At 42.5% G+C, this 17,873-nt stretch overlaps 1 protein-coding gene across 13 annotated transcripts in view; it reads right to left on the bottom strand.

Moving 5' to 3' along the window:
- Window positions 1-1,779: 1,779 nt before the first annotated feature.
- The window catches only part of AFF3 (ALF transcription elongation factor 3), a 566,569-nt gene continuing 550,475 nt past the window's right edge, over window positions 1,780-17,873 (bottom strand). For 9 of the 13 annotated variants that reach the window (XM_078348797.1, XM_035271750.3, XM_035271748.3 and 6 more), the window contains 5 exons: window positions 16,949-17,020; window positions 13,943-14,036; window positions 9,941-9,990; window positions 9,569-9,792; window positions 1,780-6,127 (listed from right to left, as the gene is read on the bottom strand). In XM_078348797.1, coding sequence (XP_078204923.1) covers window positions 6,006-6,127; window positions 9,569-9,792; window positions 9,941-9,990; window positions 13,943-14,036; window positions 16,949-17,020 — 562 coding nt within the window. In that variant the 3' untranslated portion in view covers window positions 1,780-6,005. The remainder of the gene's footprint in view (window positions 6,128-9,568; window positions 9,793-9,940; window positions 9,991-13,942; window positions 14,037-16,948; window positions 17,021-17,873) is intronic. The other 4 variants (XM_078348798.1, XM_078348796.1, XM_035271749.3 and 1 more) reach the window with 1 other exon arrangement.

A 17,873-nucleotide genomic window follows, 5' to 3' on the forward strand; every position in this document is an offset into this window, starting at 1 on the left:
TAGTCACCCAACAACAGCCCTCTAAAAATCCTAAACCTTGGTGCTATGTTATATTATGTCTAGATCCAAGTATTTCTGGATGAGCTTTCCTATTTTAAAAATGGGTAAAAAAAAACCAAGTCCTTGATTCAGCTTTTCAGGTCACATCAACACTCCTGGTGCTTAAACACAAATGCTGATCCTTGGGTTGACTTGCAATTAGTGCCCTGAATTCACCCTCAGATCAATGTCTATAAAACTGGCTGTAAAAGAGGTGGATTTTCAAAGTAACACACAGAGATTTAATCCCTTGACTCCCATTACTGTGAGTAAGAGCTGTGACTCTAAATCCCCTTGCAGCTGACCCAAAATTTACCCCCTGCTGCCTCAGAGTGCCAATTAAATAATAAAAACCAAAACCGTGGTCAGATGTAATTAGTTTGAGAATGGAGTTTATAATTTTCCTCATGCCAAGCAAACAAGTTAACCCCTTTGGTGACATATACAGAATAATCTGGACAAAGGGAACACAAATCTCAAGTCTGAACATTTCTTGTGCTATTTGCCAGGAAGTTGTAATATTGAAAAACGGTGCTCTTCTGAGAATGGGAAAACGAGCACATAAACTCTGGTTCCAAATGGTTGGAAGGGCAGTTTATGTGGTAAGGCTGTTTTTCCTCTTTCATTAGAGAAAAAAAAAAATCTTTCAAGACTCCACTTGATCCAGGTATCTTTGAAAATGTATGACTTCTTGAAAGTATAATTCTGATAGGAACAGACATATAATTCTGATATGTCTTCAATACAGACCTATGATTCTGATAGGTCTTCAAAAAGAAAGAATATCAAGTTCAGTGGTTCGTGAAGCAAAGCCAAGTCCCCTGTCCCACCCATTGCTGGGATGAGGGCTTCTCCACGGTGACCCTGCATCAGGGTTCTTCTGTACCCCTCTGCTTGGTTAATGAGGACTCAACTGAACTGCCCTTCTGTAAACAAACCCTGTCTGCATTTTTCTTTCTAGACACAATTGAATTGTGTCAGATGGTATAGGAGGAAAAAGACAAAGGTTATTTGAATTTAAGGATATGGGCTAGATCGGGTGAAGCGATGGTTTTGTTTTTGTTGCTGTTTCTGCTTCTTTAGTTTGGGGAGGAGGATAAGGAAAGGGGAGGGAGAGAAGGCTAAAGATGAAGTTAACAAACGTGCCCTCCCATGTAGGGGATACTTCATGTCAAGCCACTGGTCTAGTAGCTCCATCTTCTTAGTTCAAAATTCTCCTATTTTACTCTACCAAATATTGCAAACATGATTCCACCACGTTGGTTTCAGATGGAAGAGCCTGGCACACAAATCAGGGAAGTAACTTGTGACACTGAAGAATGACAGAGCAACATCCCAGGACTACTGGCTGAACAGGAACCCTGTGGCCATTGAGATGACCTTCTCAAACTTCCTGTTCAGCCCTCACTGGGACACTGGAGGATGTTTCTACATGTGCGTACGTGCGTGAGTGCATGCGTACGTGTGTGTGTGTGTATCAGGAAACAGCAAAGACAAATAATGAACTATAGCTATAATAAAGAAAAACATACTTTTTTTCATGAAAAATGTCAGACTTCATACTAATAATCTGTGGGAGCTACATTTAAACCATTTATGAAACAAAAAGATTGCTTTTAAAGAGATTATAAACTGGGAGCCAGAACAACTGACTTGAACGTATTTTGATTCTCAAGTTTCCTTGTAAAAATATTCACAGAAATTGGTGAACATCTTTTACATACAACTCAACTTCTGTCATTTACAACATAAATCATTTAATGTAACATTTGCAACCTTAGAAAGGCAGACATATTTAATCCAAGTCCGTTTATAAATTCCAATTTCACATGGATTAAAAACTGCAGATAAATTAAGTCACAATAATATCCTGTACATGCATTAAGGCTGGTGACTGCTAAAGTCTCTTGGGAATCTACAAATAGGAAATCACACGCAGATTACTGGGCCAGAAGAGTGTCTACTTTGTTAAAAAAATCTTGCTTTTTTTTTTGGTGATGCAGATTTCAACAGTAACTCTGGAAAACTGTGAAAAATGTTATTTAAAAATATATATGTATATGCTACTGCACAGTTTCAAAGATGTGATTCATAAATAATGTTGGCTGCACTGATTTAATTTTATAACAATTACTGCACTTCCAAGTTGATGCGAACACGCAGTGACTTACACTCAATATTAGGCACTAGTAATATCCTTCAGGCATACTACAGTTTTATGTTAGCTGTATTGTACATATATATTTTTAAATGTATGCATTTATACAAACTGTGTATATTATGTATGGGGTGTCAGAAATGTACACATCACTGTTATATAATACACACATCATTGTTGTACATATTACGGTAAGTTTTAGTGCAGAAAGTCTCATAGCATTGCATTCCATGTGTTCAATCTAGTACACAATTTGTCAACTCTTCAGATTATTTTTCCAGTACATTCCTCATTAGATAGTGGGTTTCAAGTTTCCATTTGCAATTTGAATGTTTGAATGTTTCCAGAAATCTCTGTCTTAACCAAACCTCTCTCTCCAGGCACAATTCTGCAACTGAGTCTGATCTGTATGGAATAGTATCATCAAAAATGCCAAATTTTCATTAGGAATATATCTGGGCTACTGTCTTTCAAAGGTAATTGAACATTGTGATAAAGGATAATATCCATTCAGGTCATGGGAAGGATATGGTCAGTTCAACTTGTGTTGAACTTCAGAGACAAGTGTAGGTCTTCAAATAGAAAGATGTAGTAATAAAAATTACTTGCTTAAATTTGAGAGTCTCTGGAAGGATATACATTAAACTGTGAGCAGTGGTTGTCTCAGGCAGAAGGAACAACCAGGGACTTACACTTTCTACTTTCTACATTTCTGCACTGTTTGAATTTTTACAATAAGCAGGTATTACTTTTCTAATCAGAAAACACAAGAAAGATATTTCAACTTGAAACATAAGTAAACAGGCCAGGCATGGTGGCTCATGCCTGTAATCCCAGCACTTTGGGAGGCCGAGGCCAGAGGATCACTTGAGCCCAGGAGTTTGAGACCAGCCTGGGCAACATAGTGAGACCCCATCTCTAAAAAAAAAATAAAGAAAAAATTAGCTGGGTATGGTGACATGTGCCTATGTTCCCAACTCCTTGGGAGGCTGAGGCAGGAGGATCACTTGAGCCCAAGAATTGCAGGGAGCCGTGATTGCACCACTGCACTCCAGCTTGAGCCAGACCCGGTCTCAAAACCAAACCAAACCAATAACAACAGCAGCAACAACAAAACTAATTAAAAGGAACAAGTTATGAATGACTTTCACAAGCAACAACAGGAAGACGGTTCCTAACCAAAGTCATCTACGCCAAACTCCACAGAAACTGCTGTAGCAACGTGTTCTTCAGATGAAGCGAGAGACAGTGATAGGAACTGCAGGCTCTGACCACTGCTCACAGGGGCAAGTTTCAAGAAGTTTTCTTGGGAAATGTGAGCCATCAGGGTGCTGATAAAACACTGCTGGCCCAATCAGCCAGAGGCCACCTGTCAAATGAGGCTTCACAGGGAAGCTCATCACATAGATGCCACAACAAAGCCTGTAACTTTCAAGGTGAGCAGGACCAGAGAAGCTCTCTGGGGATGCAGGACAGACCTTGAGGGTCATCCCTTTATGTTTATTTAATCAGGATTCTTCAAGTAGAACAAAGTGTCAGTCCTGCAAAAAAAATGACTCAAAATTTCTTAAGTTAGGTTCAAATTTCTGACATAGGATGGGATTGTGAACTCTGCCAAAAATTAGTGGAAGGACTGGGCACAGTGGCTCATGCCTGTAATCACAGCACTTTTGGAGGCAGAGGCAGATGGATCACCTGAGGTCAAGAGTTTGAGACCAGCCTGGCCAACATGGCAAAACCCAGTCTCTACTAAAAATTACAAAAATTAGCTGGGTATGGTGGTGCATGCCTGTAATCCCAGCTACTTGGGAGGCTGAGGCAGGAGAATCGCTTGAACCCAGGAGGCAGAGATTGCAGTGAGCTGAGATCGTGCCATTGCACTCCAGCCTGGGAAACAGAGCGAGACTCCGCCTGAAAAAAAAAAAGTGAAAGGGTTGTAAGAAGCACCTTAGTTGGAGATACGTAAAATGGAAATCTTCTTAATATTCCCAAATGCTTGAAGGCCAAAATCGCAAATTCCACAAGCCCTTCACTTGCTTATTTTCAATTAATTTCAAGTCATCTAAGTTGTTCAATCATTTATATGATTTTGATTCAGTGCTCAGAGCTAGGGAATTAGAATGATCTTGTTTCCCACCTACAGATCAGGCTGACAAAAATGTTAACGCTGCAACCCAACCTATAAGAGTATCAGTGAATGTATATAATCATAAGAGTATCAGTGAATGTATATAATCATAAGAGTAACAGTGAATGTATATAATCAGCAGCTGGTCTTAAGTATTTTGTGCTGCCATCACCTTGAATAAATGGATTATTCCACAGACTGCACTGCTTGCCTTTCTCAGACTGTCCTGGTGCAACTTTATCAAGTAAGAGGCCTCAAGGACATTATTTTTGTTTTTAAAGTGTGGCAAGATAGACCTTCTTTTTCAGGAGTTATTTTCTTTTCACCAAGATTTTATATCCAAATATATTTAACAAGACAACTAAATCTAGGGCATAAGACATTATAAAAGAAAAAAGTCAGACAAAAACTGTAAACAAGATGTCAAAAAAACCCTAAAATGTAAACTTAATTTTAAAAAAGAAAACAAGAAGAAAACCCAGAGCAAGATGTAAACATACCAGACGCACAGGACACAGGAAGAGGCTCTGGTTGCTGCTGCCCCCAGACAGGAACTAGGATCTCCTGCACTGCAAGCAGCCTGCTAATCAAAGCCTGAAAAATCACCCCAAATCAAAATGCACCCAAGGACTGCAGTGGCACATTCTGCATGAGGAGTGAGAGGATCAGACAGCATTATCATGGCAAATAGCTCTTAGCCTGGAAAGCAAAGGATTCAGGCTCCTACTGAGGTGACATTCTAGGTAATGGCCTGTTTAGCCAAGGAAATCTGTAAGAAAGCTATTGGTGGAAAGAAAATGCTTGAACACAGATTGACTGACAAATGCCACGTGCCTCTACAGCATCAAGTCACAGTGGCAAGAAGAAGAAATGTGTGTGTTATCACAGGTGCCGAAAACCTCAACTCCTAACTGAGCTCCAACACACAGTCACTGCTGCTTTAGTATCTGTTTGCCAAATCTCAGTGCCATTTGCATACTACTTGGGGGCGGGGCTGAGACGGGCTGTGAGTGTCCATCCTTTTGCCTGGAATGCATTTAGTTGATAATAAAGTCAGATGGGGGAAGGGAATTAGAGGAAGAGTCGAGTATTTGGTAACATGCAATCTAGTAAACTTCTGGCACAAAAATATCTGGCTTATTTTCATTATTCAGTTACCCATTAATACATACCAATCAAAAAATAACTGGGGAATAGTTTATTAATACTGAAAGTAATCAATAAGATAAGAGCAGGTCCATCTTAACTGGCAGTCAAGCTTTTGGTGTGCTGTATTGCAACTGGTTAACTAACCCATGAGATTTTGGTTGAATTTTCTAAGAAGTCATGGTTTAGCACTGGAATAGAAAGTGTGTGTCTGTGAATGTGTGTGAGTATGGTGTATGTGTGTATTTCCTCTAATTAGAAACCTCTGATCACTTTGTCTAGCCTGGGATTATGGAAACTAGACAAAGAAGGTGTATTCTGAAGAGCTGTGTATCTTACACACATACACAGGCAGCTTCTTATATACCCACACATACAAACACACATGCCCTGGAAAAGACCATTGTTCAGTGCTGAGGAAATATTCACCGCAGTTTGATAAATGCTGTGGCTGGGAATTTCAGTAGCACAGTGTCAAAAAATGTTGAGCCATCTGTCGAGACCAGAGCTCAATCTGGCTCAAGGGTGAGGTCCCTATGACAGGTGGGTGCTGTTCCGCAGCCAGTGCAGGCCCTGTTGGGAGTACTGGACCAGGTGCTCCATGCTGCTGTGCAGGGTGACTGGCCCCATGAGCAGATCCAAGTCGTTGAAGAATTCTAGGGGACAGAGAGAGTTGTTAAGAATGCCACACATGCTAGGTGTGCTACGCTGAGCAACTGATTAGATGTAGAAAAAATTCCATTCATGGTCTCTATATAAATCAAGAATTCTCTGTTCCATCATGTAACTTTAGCATTCCTTTGAACAAAATAAAATCCAAGAGCGGAGAAATCATCCTATATCCAAATAAATAAATACACTCTATCTGCCATTTCTAAGTCAAATGAATAGCATTTGCTTAGCCAAAAGTAAAGAAAATCCATATATCCTCTGGCTGCATTCTCCTAGTCCAGTAATGCTTCCTCCACTCCTGAAAGTGAATGTGACTCTGTCGCCTCTCACCCTGTACTCAATTCTGGCATTTGCTGAGCCCCTGGAGTGAGTCCAAGGGCTGAGGCTCCAAACTCCTAGGGGCAAATCAGAGATGGACCATGAGACATCTGGACTGAAGTCACCTTCTAGCTTTTGAACATTCTCTAGGTTTGCCCTTTCACTAAACATTTATGATGTGGCGGGACATGGTGGCTCACACCTGTAATCCTAGCACTTTAGGAGGCAGAGGCGAGTGGATTGCTTGAGGTCAGGAGATTGCAACCAGCCGGGCCAACATGGCAAAACCCCATCTCTACTAAAGATACAAACACTAGCCAGGTGGTGGTGGTGGGTGCCTGTAATCCCAGCTACTCAGGAAGTTGAGGTGGGAGAATAGCTTGAACCTGGGAGGTGGAGGTTGCTGTGAGCCGAGATTTCGCCACTGCACTTTAGCCTGGGTGACAGAGCAAGACTCCACTTCAAACACAAACAAACCTTTATGATGTACCAAGGCACTCCGCTAGGTGCAGCGGGGGTAGGGGAGGATACCAGGATGAATCATGTGTGGTCTCAAATCTATTGCCTCAAAGATCACAGTTTAGTGGCTGATAGAGACAAACACATTCATATGGCTACTCTGCTGTCATGGCTGGTAACTGAATACACTTCTTGGGAGTAAGCATCTGGGAAAAGTGTCTCAAAAGTGCAGCGATGGGAAGTGGCTAGGAGGTTGGTCAGGTCAGGGATCCAGGGGTAGAGCAGAGGAAGAGGTAGGGGGGTGGGGGAACAATGGCAAGTTTGCATTGGACACTTGGCACTGAGCCCTCAGGGAGGAGACATCTAGCAGGCAGCTGGCAGTGCCATCTGGAGCTCGGCCTGCTCCGGTTCTCCCAAACTGGACAGATGTATTTCTATACATTTGTCCTTTCTGTTTTGTCCACCAGTAACACCCAACCCACCCATTTCAGCCACTCAACTGCTAAGTGCTTTTCTTTCTTTTTTTCTTGAGATGGAGTCTCACTCTGTCGCCCAGCATGGAGTGCAATGGTGTGATCTTGGCTTACTGCAACCACCGCCTTCCAGGTTCAAGCAATTCTCCTGCTTCAGTCTCTCAAGTGGCTGGGATTACAGGCGTGTGTCACTGTGCCTGGCTAATGTTTGTATTTTTAGTAGAGACGGGGTTTTGCCATGTTGGCCAGGCTGGTCTCAAACACCCACCTCAGCCTCCCAAAGTCTAAGTGCTTTTCAAAGCCCTGTTCCATTGTTCGATGCCAGCTCCTCTAGCAAGCTCCTGCTGGTGGCCTCTGACCCCAATGGCATTCTTACTGGATTTTCAGAGTACATCACCTCTAGGCTGCATGTTACGTACTATGTGGTTTTATTTATCATCTCCTGCACTCTGCTATACATTCCTTATCTCATCCTGAACATCTTGCTCTTGACTTTGGAGGGTTATGATATCATAGGAACATAATTTGCATTTCATGGCTTGGAAGTGAACTCAGATTTGCACTCTTACCTGATGCTGCAGGGACAGCAGAAAATTAGTAAAACCTTGCAGGAGAAGAGTTAACAGCGTAGGTCAATATATAGAATAAACTATATCTCAAAAGAATCTATACCTGTTGACCCCAAAATTCTATTCCACAACTCCCTCCTAAGAAAACAATCAGAAATACGGCTCGGTGCTCAAGCCTGTAATCCCAGCACTTTGGGAGGCTGAGGTGAGTAGATCACAAGGTCAGGAGTTTGAGACCAGCCTGGCTAGCATGGTGAAACCCTGCATCTACTAAAAATACCAAAAAACTAGCTCTATATGGTGGTGTGCACCTGTAGTCCCAGCTACTAGGGAGGCTGAGGTGGGAGAATCGCTTAAACTGGGGAGGCGGAGGTTGCAGTGAGCTGAGATCGTGCCATTGCACCCCAGCCTGGTGACAGAGGAAGACTCTGTCTCAGAAAAAAAAATCAGAAATATGAACAATGACTTATGTAGGGATAATTAGCACAACATTATTTGTCACAGTGGAAAAAAACTGGAAGGAACAAATGTCTAACAATAAGAAAATGGTTTGAGAACTCATGATACTTTATACAATCAATAACTAGGCCAGTATTACAGAACCACTATAAACTGTTTTTGAACAAGTTAGTGACATGAGAAAATGCCTGATATGTCAGATGAAGAAAGGACACACAACTGCAGGAGTATACACTATGATCTTATTTTGGTGAAATAATGCATACTGGGAGGAAAAATAGTAGCAGAAACTTTAGTAGAATGTTTATGTAGTTACTTCTTTCTGATAAAATTATTGATGATTTACTGGTCACGGAGGATCATGCCTATAATCCCAGCACTTTGGGAGGCCAAGGTGGGAGGATCATGAGGTCAGGAGTTCGAGACCAGCCTGGCCAAAATGGTGAAACCCCGTCTCTACTAAAAATACAAAAATTAGCCGGGCATGGTGGTGTGCGCCTGTAGTCCCAACTACTTGGGAGGCTGAGGCAGAAGAATTGCTTAAACCTAGGAGACTGAGGCAGAGAATCACTTGATTTAGCCCACTGGCTAGAGGAAAGTGTTAGGTGTGTGTATCAAGCAACTCTCGGTCTCCCAAAATGTTGGGATTACAGGCGTGGGCCACTACACCCTGCCTTACATTACTTTTATAATCAGTAAAAACAAATGTTATTCAAAATGAAATACAGCTTATTGCTACACGTAAAACTCCTCATTTCAATTGCAAGCAGCTGGCACTCAGAGTTAGTAACATTCTCATTCATTCATTCAGCGTTGCAGAGCTCCACCTGTGTTCTAGGCATGGGGCTAGGTCTTAGGAATACAAAGTTGAATACAATGTAATTCATACCTTTGAGAAGCCCACTGGCTAAAGGGAAAAGTGTAGGTGTGCGTATCTATACCTGCCCCTGGGTGTCTCACATCATTTTCCACTGAGGATAGGGGGAGACAAAGGCATCAGAGGCCCCACGGTAGGGGAGAGGTCAGCAGTCAGGAGGGTTCCCACCATTGGTGGCAACTCCTCCTATTTCTCCTTTGAGAGGCCATGGAAACTTGCCCACACTGCCCCAATCAGGTGGGCCTCCTGCTCCCCGAGGGGCACACGCACCTCGGTTTTCCTTGGCCAGGTTGTCGGCCATCTCCCAGTAGTCGTAGCTGTGCAGGATGCTGTTGGTGATGCTGACATGGTTGGCCGCCATCTGGTGGATGCGCTGTGGGATGCTGACGATGGTCGACGGGGACAGGGAGCTGGCGTTGGAGAGGCTGCCCTGAGACCCCACGGAGCTGGCGGGAGAGGGGTTGGGAGACATGGGGGATGGGGTTCCAGTGCTCCTGGAAGGGGAGAGGTAGAAAAACCAGAGTGGCGAGGCCGGGAGCAAGCGAGGCGGGGCAGCCCCTTGGGGAACGGTAAGCAAAGCGCAGTGGCCCAGCACCATGCACTGTCTGGCTTATGGCATTGACTTTGGAAAAGTGAACTTACTTTCCACTGGCCCCCCACGGAGACGGGGCTTGGGTGGCTTTAGATGAGTTCTGCAAGAAAATAAAAACAGTGACAGTGAATGCCATCTGCATGAGGTGAAACAGGTGACAGGAATGTGTTTTCAGATAATTGCAGAGAGAAGCAAAGGCAGACGCTGCAGGCAAAAGGCACCTTCAGAGAAACTGGACTTGGGAATTTTCCATTGCAGTTTTCTGTTCTCTCTCTGGAAGGGAGTTGGGGCAGCTGCCTGGACTTTGAAAGTTTAAAAGTACTTCTCTTAAAGGAGCTTGCTCTTGAATATTCCTAAAAGAATGTATTAAAATGTATTTCCCTAGCAGACAGGATATTCAAAAGTTCTAGTTTACCTAAATATTCTGATTTAGAAAGTTATTTTGCATGAACAAGGTACTTGCATCAGACCTCAGTGGGGTAAGTGAAAGGCTTCACCCAGAGCCTGGGTTATGTACAAATTTTAGTTAACACATTAAATCATAATCCCAAGGGTCTGTCAAATCTTGAAGCAGCCTTATTTTTTTCATTGTAAACGATTTTTTTAAAGGAATAAAGAGCAGGAACTCCCTCAAATCCCCTCTTATATACTTTATATTTAAAAGTAGGACCTATTTGGAGAAACATAGACATATCTTTACTTAATGCCTGAAAATATATGACATCATATTCTATTGTTTTAACTTAGGAAGTTTAAAGTATTTCTCTTAAAGGAAGTTGCTCTTGCATATTCCTAACAGAATTGATTAAAATATATTTCCATAACAGACATGATGTTCAAACATTCTGTTTTATCTGAATATTCTGGCTTAGGAAGTTCAGTTGCACAAGCCAGATGTTTGCATCAGATATTTAAAAGTTTTGCCTCTAGTCAGGGAAGTTGCTAAATGCACAGTTAGATTTCCTCTCTAAGAACCCAATCATGCTTTCATAGGACTGTTAAGGAAGAAAGAGGTCTTTGTGATGCTGATGGGAATTTTTCCTTTCCAGAGACAAGAAAATAGCCTCAGCCTGATTCTCCAGAGACTAAGTATTCTTTTGGTTAGAAAGAGCTTTATGGAATGGTGACTGATTTTTCTAGTTTTAGTGTGGGTGTCGTTAAAATGGCAAGAAATGGCCCGTCAGAGCTCTGAAGTGCCACAATGGCAAGATGTAAATGTAAGGACAGCATTGCAAACCATGCCACTTTTACCTGTCTCAGGAAATACAATTGTTTTTGTGAGGAGAATTAGAAAAAGGAAACCTTCCTGAATAGGGGAGCTGATCCTCCCTTTCCTGACAGAATGTTACTGACACCTTTCTCAGTCTGTTGCTACTGGACTGATCACTTTGTTTCCATTTCATCCTGTGGTTCGGGGAACATGATCTATAGGATGGATGTTCTGCATATAACACGGGGGAGAAAGGCTTGGGAGCTGCAGAAACAGTCCAGTAAAGGCTACTGAACGGAGAAAGAAGGCGGTGGCTCACGCCTATAATCCCAACACTTTGGGAGGCCGAGGCAGGCGGATCACCTGAGGTCAGGAGTTTGAGACCAGCCTGCCCAATATGGTGAAACCCCATCTCTACGAAAAATACAAAAAATTAGCTGGGCATGGTGGTGCATGCCTATAGTCCTAGCTACTTGGGAGGCTGAGACAGGGGAATTGCTTGAACCTGGGAGGCGGAGGTAGGGTGAGCTGAGATTGTACCACTGCACTCCAGCCTGGGCGACAGGGTGAGACTCCATCTCAAAAAAAAAAGTCTTGAGCTGTCTTCCTCCACCACTAATCCCCATGCCCAAGAAATACTGGGTTGGTAAAAAAAATACCAACAACGCTCTTTTTTAATAGAGATAGTGCTGTACTGATAAAACATATTCTCTATAGCCAAATTGTTTTGGGTACCTTAAGATTTCATTTTAGGTACTCAAAGTAGCATTTAAATAGCCTTTTGAGGTGGAGTGTGTGGCTCACAATGGTAATCCTAGCACTTAGGGGGGCCAAAGTGGTAGGATCGCTGGAGGACAGGAGTTTGAGGAGAGCCTGGACAACCTGGGGGGGCCCCACATCTACAAAAAATGAAAAAATGAGCTGGGTGTGGTGACCTGTATCTGTGGTCTCAGTGACTTGGGAGGCTGAGGTGGGAGGACTGCTTGAGCTCAGGAATTCAAAGCTGTAGTGAGCTCCAATTGCCCAACTGTACTCCAGCCTGGGTGAAAGAACAAGACTCAAAAAAAAAAAAAAAGCCCTTGAAACTTTGTATACAACTTTCAGTTATCAGGAATCAGGAATAAGTTCTGGAGATCTATTGTACAGCATGGCGACTACAATGAATAATAATGTATAGCATACTTGGAAATCTCTAAAAGGATCATTTTAAATGTTCCCATCACGAAAATGATGAGTGAGGTGATAAATATGTTAATTAGCTTGGTTTAATCATTCCACAATGTATAAATATATCAAAACCTCACATTATACATAATAAGCACATGCAATTTGTTGTTGGTTAATTAAAAAAATTTCAAAAATAGCTTTTGATAAAGGGTAAATGACATTAACTCCTGGAGGAGAAACTGATTTTCCGGTGGTGTTTTCTACCCATTTTGTTTGTATTTGTGGGCTGCAGAGAATATTAAGAACTTATATCCCTCAAAGTTTGTTGTAGCTCCTGGTGGCTTATAGAATTCAGCTTCCTTCTTTATTCAAGCATTTTCCTTCATTGTAATAATTCTCTTTAGCATTAGCTCTTACGGTCTGGATTTCTGAACACCATTGATGTTGATTTTAGGTGCCTGAAGGAAAGGGAAGGCTCAATGCTGGTTCTTGTCCTGATGACACACCATGGTCAATGGGCCGAGAAAGCGATGTTCATGATCTAGCGCCTGGTTACTCTACATGTGCAATTAGGAAAATGTGCTAACATACCTCAGGAACCGCCAGCACAGCCTGGCCATTAGACAGCATCTCTGGGAAGAGGAGGCTGGGCATGAGTGGATCTCAAATGATGACTGTGTATATGACAAAGGGCTGGTGGAGGTAGAGATAGGATAATTTCTACTTTCTATAGATAGAGGCCCAGAAATGAATTATTAATGTAAGGTTGACCTCACAACAGTACATCAGAGAAGGCTTTTAAAAATTTATTCTTCAAGCGAAAATAATTTCATTCCTTGAGATAAGCGAAAGCTGGCATGGTTTGCAATTTTGTCCCTATAGCTATATACATTGCTATCTACTGCCTCTGAGTTCTAACAATCCATCTCTTACCATTTTAAATAACACCTCTATTAAAAATTTAATTAGCTACTAGAGATAGCTGAGAGGAAATGGCTCTAAGGGGTTAATTCTAAGGAAAAGAAGCTCTAAGTGAGCACGAGGAATTTATGTTAGCTATAAAGATGAATTTCCTAGGACACTGGAATGAGTAACTGGATCTTCTTTCTTTGAAACCATAAAAAGACTTGGACAAGGCCAGCTGCAGAGGCTCATGCCTACATTCCCTGCACTTTGGGAGGCCGAGGCAGGTGGATCACTTGAGGTCAGTAGTTTGAGACCAGCCTGACCAACATGGTGAAACCCTGTCTCTACTAAAAATACAAAATTAGCTGGGCATGTGGTGGGTGCCTCAGAAGGCTACTCAGAAGGCTGAGGCAAAAGAATCGCTTGAACCCAGGAGGTGGAGGTTGCAGTGAGCCAAGATCACACCATTGTACTTCAGCCTGGGCAACAAAGAGTGAAGAAACTCCATCTCAAAAAAACACAAAAATAACAAATAAATAAATAAATAAAAATACTTGGAAAAGAAGGCAGGGCGATACATTAGACGAGCTCTCCAAGGCCCATTCGGAGCTCTGAAAGCCACAAGTGTGGCATAAATGGGCTTAGCTTGGGGGTCAGAGGTGACTTGCATTAGCCCAAAGCAATGGATTCTACCAGGAGCTTCACAAAAGACCTTGACAGGGAGACAAGTGAATTTAAGGAACAACTCTGCTCATTCACTAGATGGTACCTTGAAATAGTCGATAAGTGCTTTTGAATACTTTACAGCATGGTCCCTTTTGAGTCGAAACATCCTCCAGTACAGGAGAGCCAGGCATCGGTAACTGCGGCCGAAAAGAGAAACAGGCTGAGTGTGGCCTGCGCAAACAACACTTACATATTTTTGTTGTTTTGTTCTAAGGCACTCAATAACCAAACCTTGTTTACATATTTGAAATCTTTCTACATCTGCATATAATGTCTGTGAGTGACCACCTTTTGTCCAAAAACAGAATTCAAAATTCTAAGAAGGTATTCCATACATACATTTACCACTAGATCATTTTACAGCATTAGCTGAATCACTTCATTGGGTCACAGGGACCGACCGCTTCCTTTTCCCACCACCAGAGGGCAGTGTGTCTCCACGAGAGGTACGAGGTAGAGGTAGCTCTAGCACGCAGCCTTCACTGTTTAGGGCGAACCCCGCTCTGTGGAAAGGATGGCACCGCCACCTGTTTTTACTGAACTATATATAATTAGCTCCACTAAAGTCACAAACATGAATGTACTTTTTAAACAATAAAAACACTATGCTGGGAGTAGGTGCCATCATTTTATTATTTCCTATGATACTTTGTATATCTGTTTATATGTGAGTATTCTGTCTTATATAATCATATTATTGTCATTTAGTGTTTTATTCCAATATAGGACTTAAAGTTTGAAAGGGGCACAAAAGGTGTTTCTCAGACTTATCCTCTCTTCCTTGGAGCTCTTCACTCAGTGATTTGCTAACTCGGATCTGCTGCTGACATCCAGAATACCAACATTCTGGGTACAATGGCACCATCTCCTCCTAGCACACCGAACCCAGGACGGGTAACAACCTGACACCTTCTTTTTTGTGTCTGTTGCTGTTTTTTTTTTTTTTTTTTTTTAATTCAACTGTTTTTATTTCACTGCTTGATAGACATGTATTCTACCCATATTCTCTGCCTTCCACTTACTGATGAGTAAGGAAGGACTGACAGGTAAAGGAAATACAGGTTACCTGATCATTTCCTTTTTTCTGTGTCATCATTTTCAAAGTAAGTGGCTGGGCCGAGCATGATGGCTCATGCCTGTAATCCCAGCACTTTGGGAGGCTGAGGTGGGAAGATCACTTGAGGTCAGGAGTTTTGAGACCAGCCTGGCCAACATAGTGAAATCCTTTCTCTACTAAAATACAAACATTAGGCTGGGCATGGTAGCTCATGCCTGTAATCCCAGCACTTTGGGAGGCTGAGGTGGGTGGATCACCTGAGGTTGGGAGTTTGAGACCATCCTGGTCAACATGGTGAAACCTCATCCCTACTAAAAATGCAAAAATCAGCTAGTCCTGGTGGTACATGCCTGGAATCCCAGCTACTTGGGAGGCTGAGGCAGGAGAATCGCTTAAACCTGGGAGGTGGAAGTTGCAGTGAGCCCAGATCGCACCATTGCACTCCAGCCTGGGCAATAAAGCGAAACTCCATCTCAAAAAATCAAAAACAAAACCAAAAATTAGCCGGGCATGGCAGCATGCACCTGTAATCCCAGCTACTCGGGAGTCTGAGGCAGGAGAATGGCTTGAACCTGGGAGGAAGAGGTGGCAGTGAGCTGAGATTTCGCCAGTGTACTCCAGCCTGGGCAAAAAAGCGAGACTCTGTCTCAAAAACGAACAAACGAAAAACCCCAAAAACCCAAACCAACCAACCAAACAAAAAAAAAAACAAAGCAAGTGGCCAGCTGATATGGGGAAGTAGCATGGGTAAGAAAGGATGTGATGGGGTTCCTAGGTTTTTCATATTTCTTCTTTTTAAAAAATTTATCTTTCATTTTAATAGGGCTTTTTTTGGGAATAGGCAGTGTTTGGTTACATGAGTAAATTCTTTAGTGGCGATTTCTGCAACTTTGGTGCACCCATCACCCAATCAGTGTACACTGTACCCAATGTCTTTTATCCCTTAGCCCCCTCCCATCCTTTCCCCTGAGTCCCCAAAGTCCACTGTGTCATTTTTATGCTGTTAGGTGTTTTGAGACTCAATTAGATTCTCTAACTTGCAGATCAGGTTGTGGAGTAGAATATGAGCCTTTGGAGAACAAAAGATCTGGATCCCTTTTACAGGAGATCTGTGGAGAAAGTGTCGTGTCGTTTTGCAAGTGGAGGGGGTTGACCCTGGGAGAAGTCATGGGGAAAATGATTATTATTACTATAATGACAATCATTATCATTGTAATCATTATAAAGATAGAATGAAATTTACTACATGTAGGCTAACTTTTTGAAAGAAGTGATTTTATTATCAAAGTATAATGAGGCAGGGCTTGGTGGCTCATGCCTGTAATTAATTCCAGGGTTTTATTTTAGGAGGCCGAGGCAGGTGGATCACTTGAGGTAAGGAGTTCGAGACCAGCCTGGCCAACATGGCGAAACTCCATCTCTACTAAAATAATACAAAAAATTAGCTGGGTGTGGTGGCACACTCCTGTAATCCCAGCTACTGGGGAAGCTGAGGCATGACAATCACTTGAACCTGGGAGGCAGAGGTTGCAGTGAGCCAAGATCGTGCCACTGCCCTTCAGTCTGGGCAACAGAGTGAGACTTTGTCTCCAAAAACAAACAAACAAACAAAGAAAAACGAAAAAACTTTAATGTGTCATTTGCTTCAGTCATACTAATTCGGCATGTAAAGCAACACATGAATTAATTTGAATGCATCTAAAATGTTAAAACACAAAACTCCACTTGGCACAGTTCAGATTCAATTACTAAACCACAGACCTGTGTGATTTTAAACCACATGCACACACAGAAAAAAAGTACCCTGTGTAACTGGCCTGTTGATTTTCAATCACTGTGAATTCAGATCATGCATAGTACAGCAGCAAACAACAGCCTGGACTTTCCCTGGCCAACAGAACTGCTCTAGGCTTTGCATGTTTGAAGGCATTGGGAAAACACTGCATTTCAGCACCTGCTTTGCCGATATTCTAAGTGGAGACGGGCACTCACCATAATGCAGCCAGTTGTTTGTCTTCTGGTGTGGCACTCGGGCCTGAGTGGGTTTTTAGTCTCATAGCATACCTTAGGAAAAGCGGGGGAAGAATAGAACAAAAAAATTAAAAACAAAGAAATAGTAAAACAAGCTTTCTTATTAACAGAACTTCTGATGGTAGTTCTCCCTGACTGACACTTAGCTTTTCATAGTACTTGCTGATAATTTACTTTTTTTTTTTTTTTTTTGAGACGGAGTTTCGCTCTTGTTACCCAGGCTGGAGTGCAATGGCGCCACCTCGGCTCACCACAACTTCCACCTCCTGGGTTCAGGCAATTCTCTTGCCTCAGCCTCCTGAGTAGCTGGGATTACAGATACGCACCACCATGCCCAGATAATTTTTTGTATTTTTAGTAGAGATGGGGTTTCACCATGTTGACCAGGATGGTCTTGATGTCTTGACCTCGTGATCCACCCGCCTTGGCCTCAAATCCCAAAGTGCTGGGATTACAGGCTTGAGCCACTGCGCCCAGCCTGATAATTCTTTCTTAAAAGCTAGCTGGTGCTGCTCCATTTTCCAAGTGTTCTGTTACTGTGACGACTAGAACATAACCACTGTTAGGACCGCCTAGCGGCTTTCTGCTCTTTAGCAATACAAGTTCAAATGCTACAGATTGTCAGGCGTGATATCAGTTCAAGAACTATTCCCGTATATGGTAACTTGTTCATTTTTCCAAATTTTGGTTTATGGCTGAGTGGCTGACAGATGGAGGGGACGTTCAGCCCTTCTGTGCTTACCTCCAGAATACTTTCCATCCTGGATATGCAGAGGAGTGCTCACATTCACCCTCCTTTCTTTGTTAGGTAACTGTTACTTTGACAGCCACGTAAGTGTCCTGAGTACATTTTTAATCTCTGTTTGCTTTTACAGACAGGTGCTAC

This window comes from Callithrix jacchus, chromosome 14 (assembly GCF_049354715.1).
Source record: "Callithrix jacchus isolate 240 chromosome 14, calJac240_pri, whole genome shotgun sequence".
NCBI classification, from domain to species: Eukaryota; Metazoa; Chordata; class Mammalia; order Primates; family Cebidae; genus Callithrix; species Callithrix jacchus.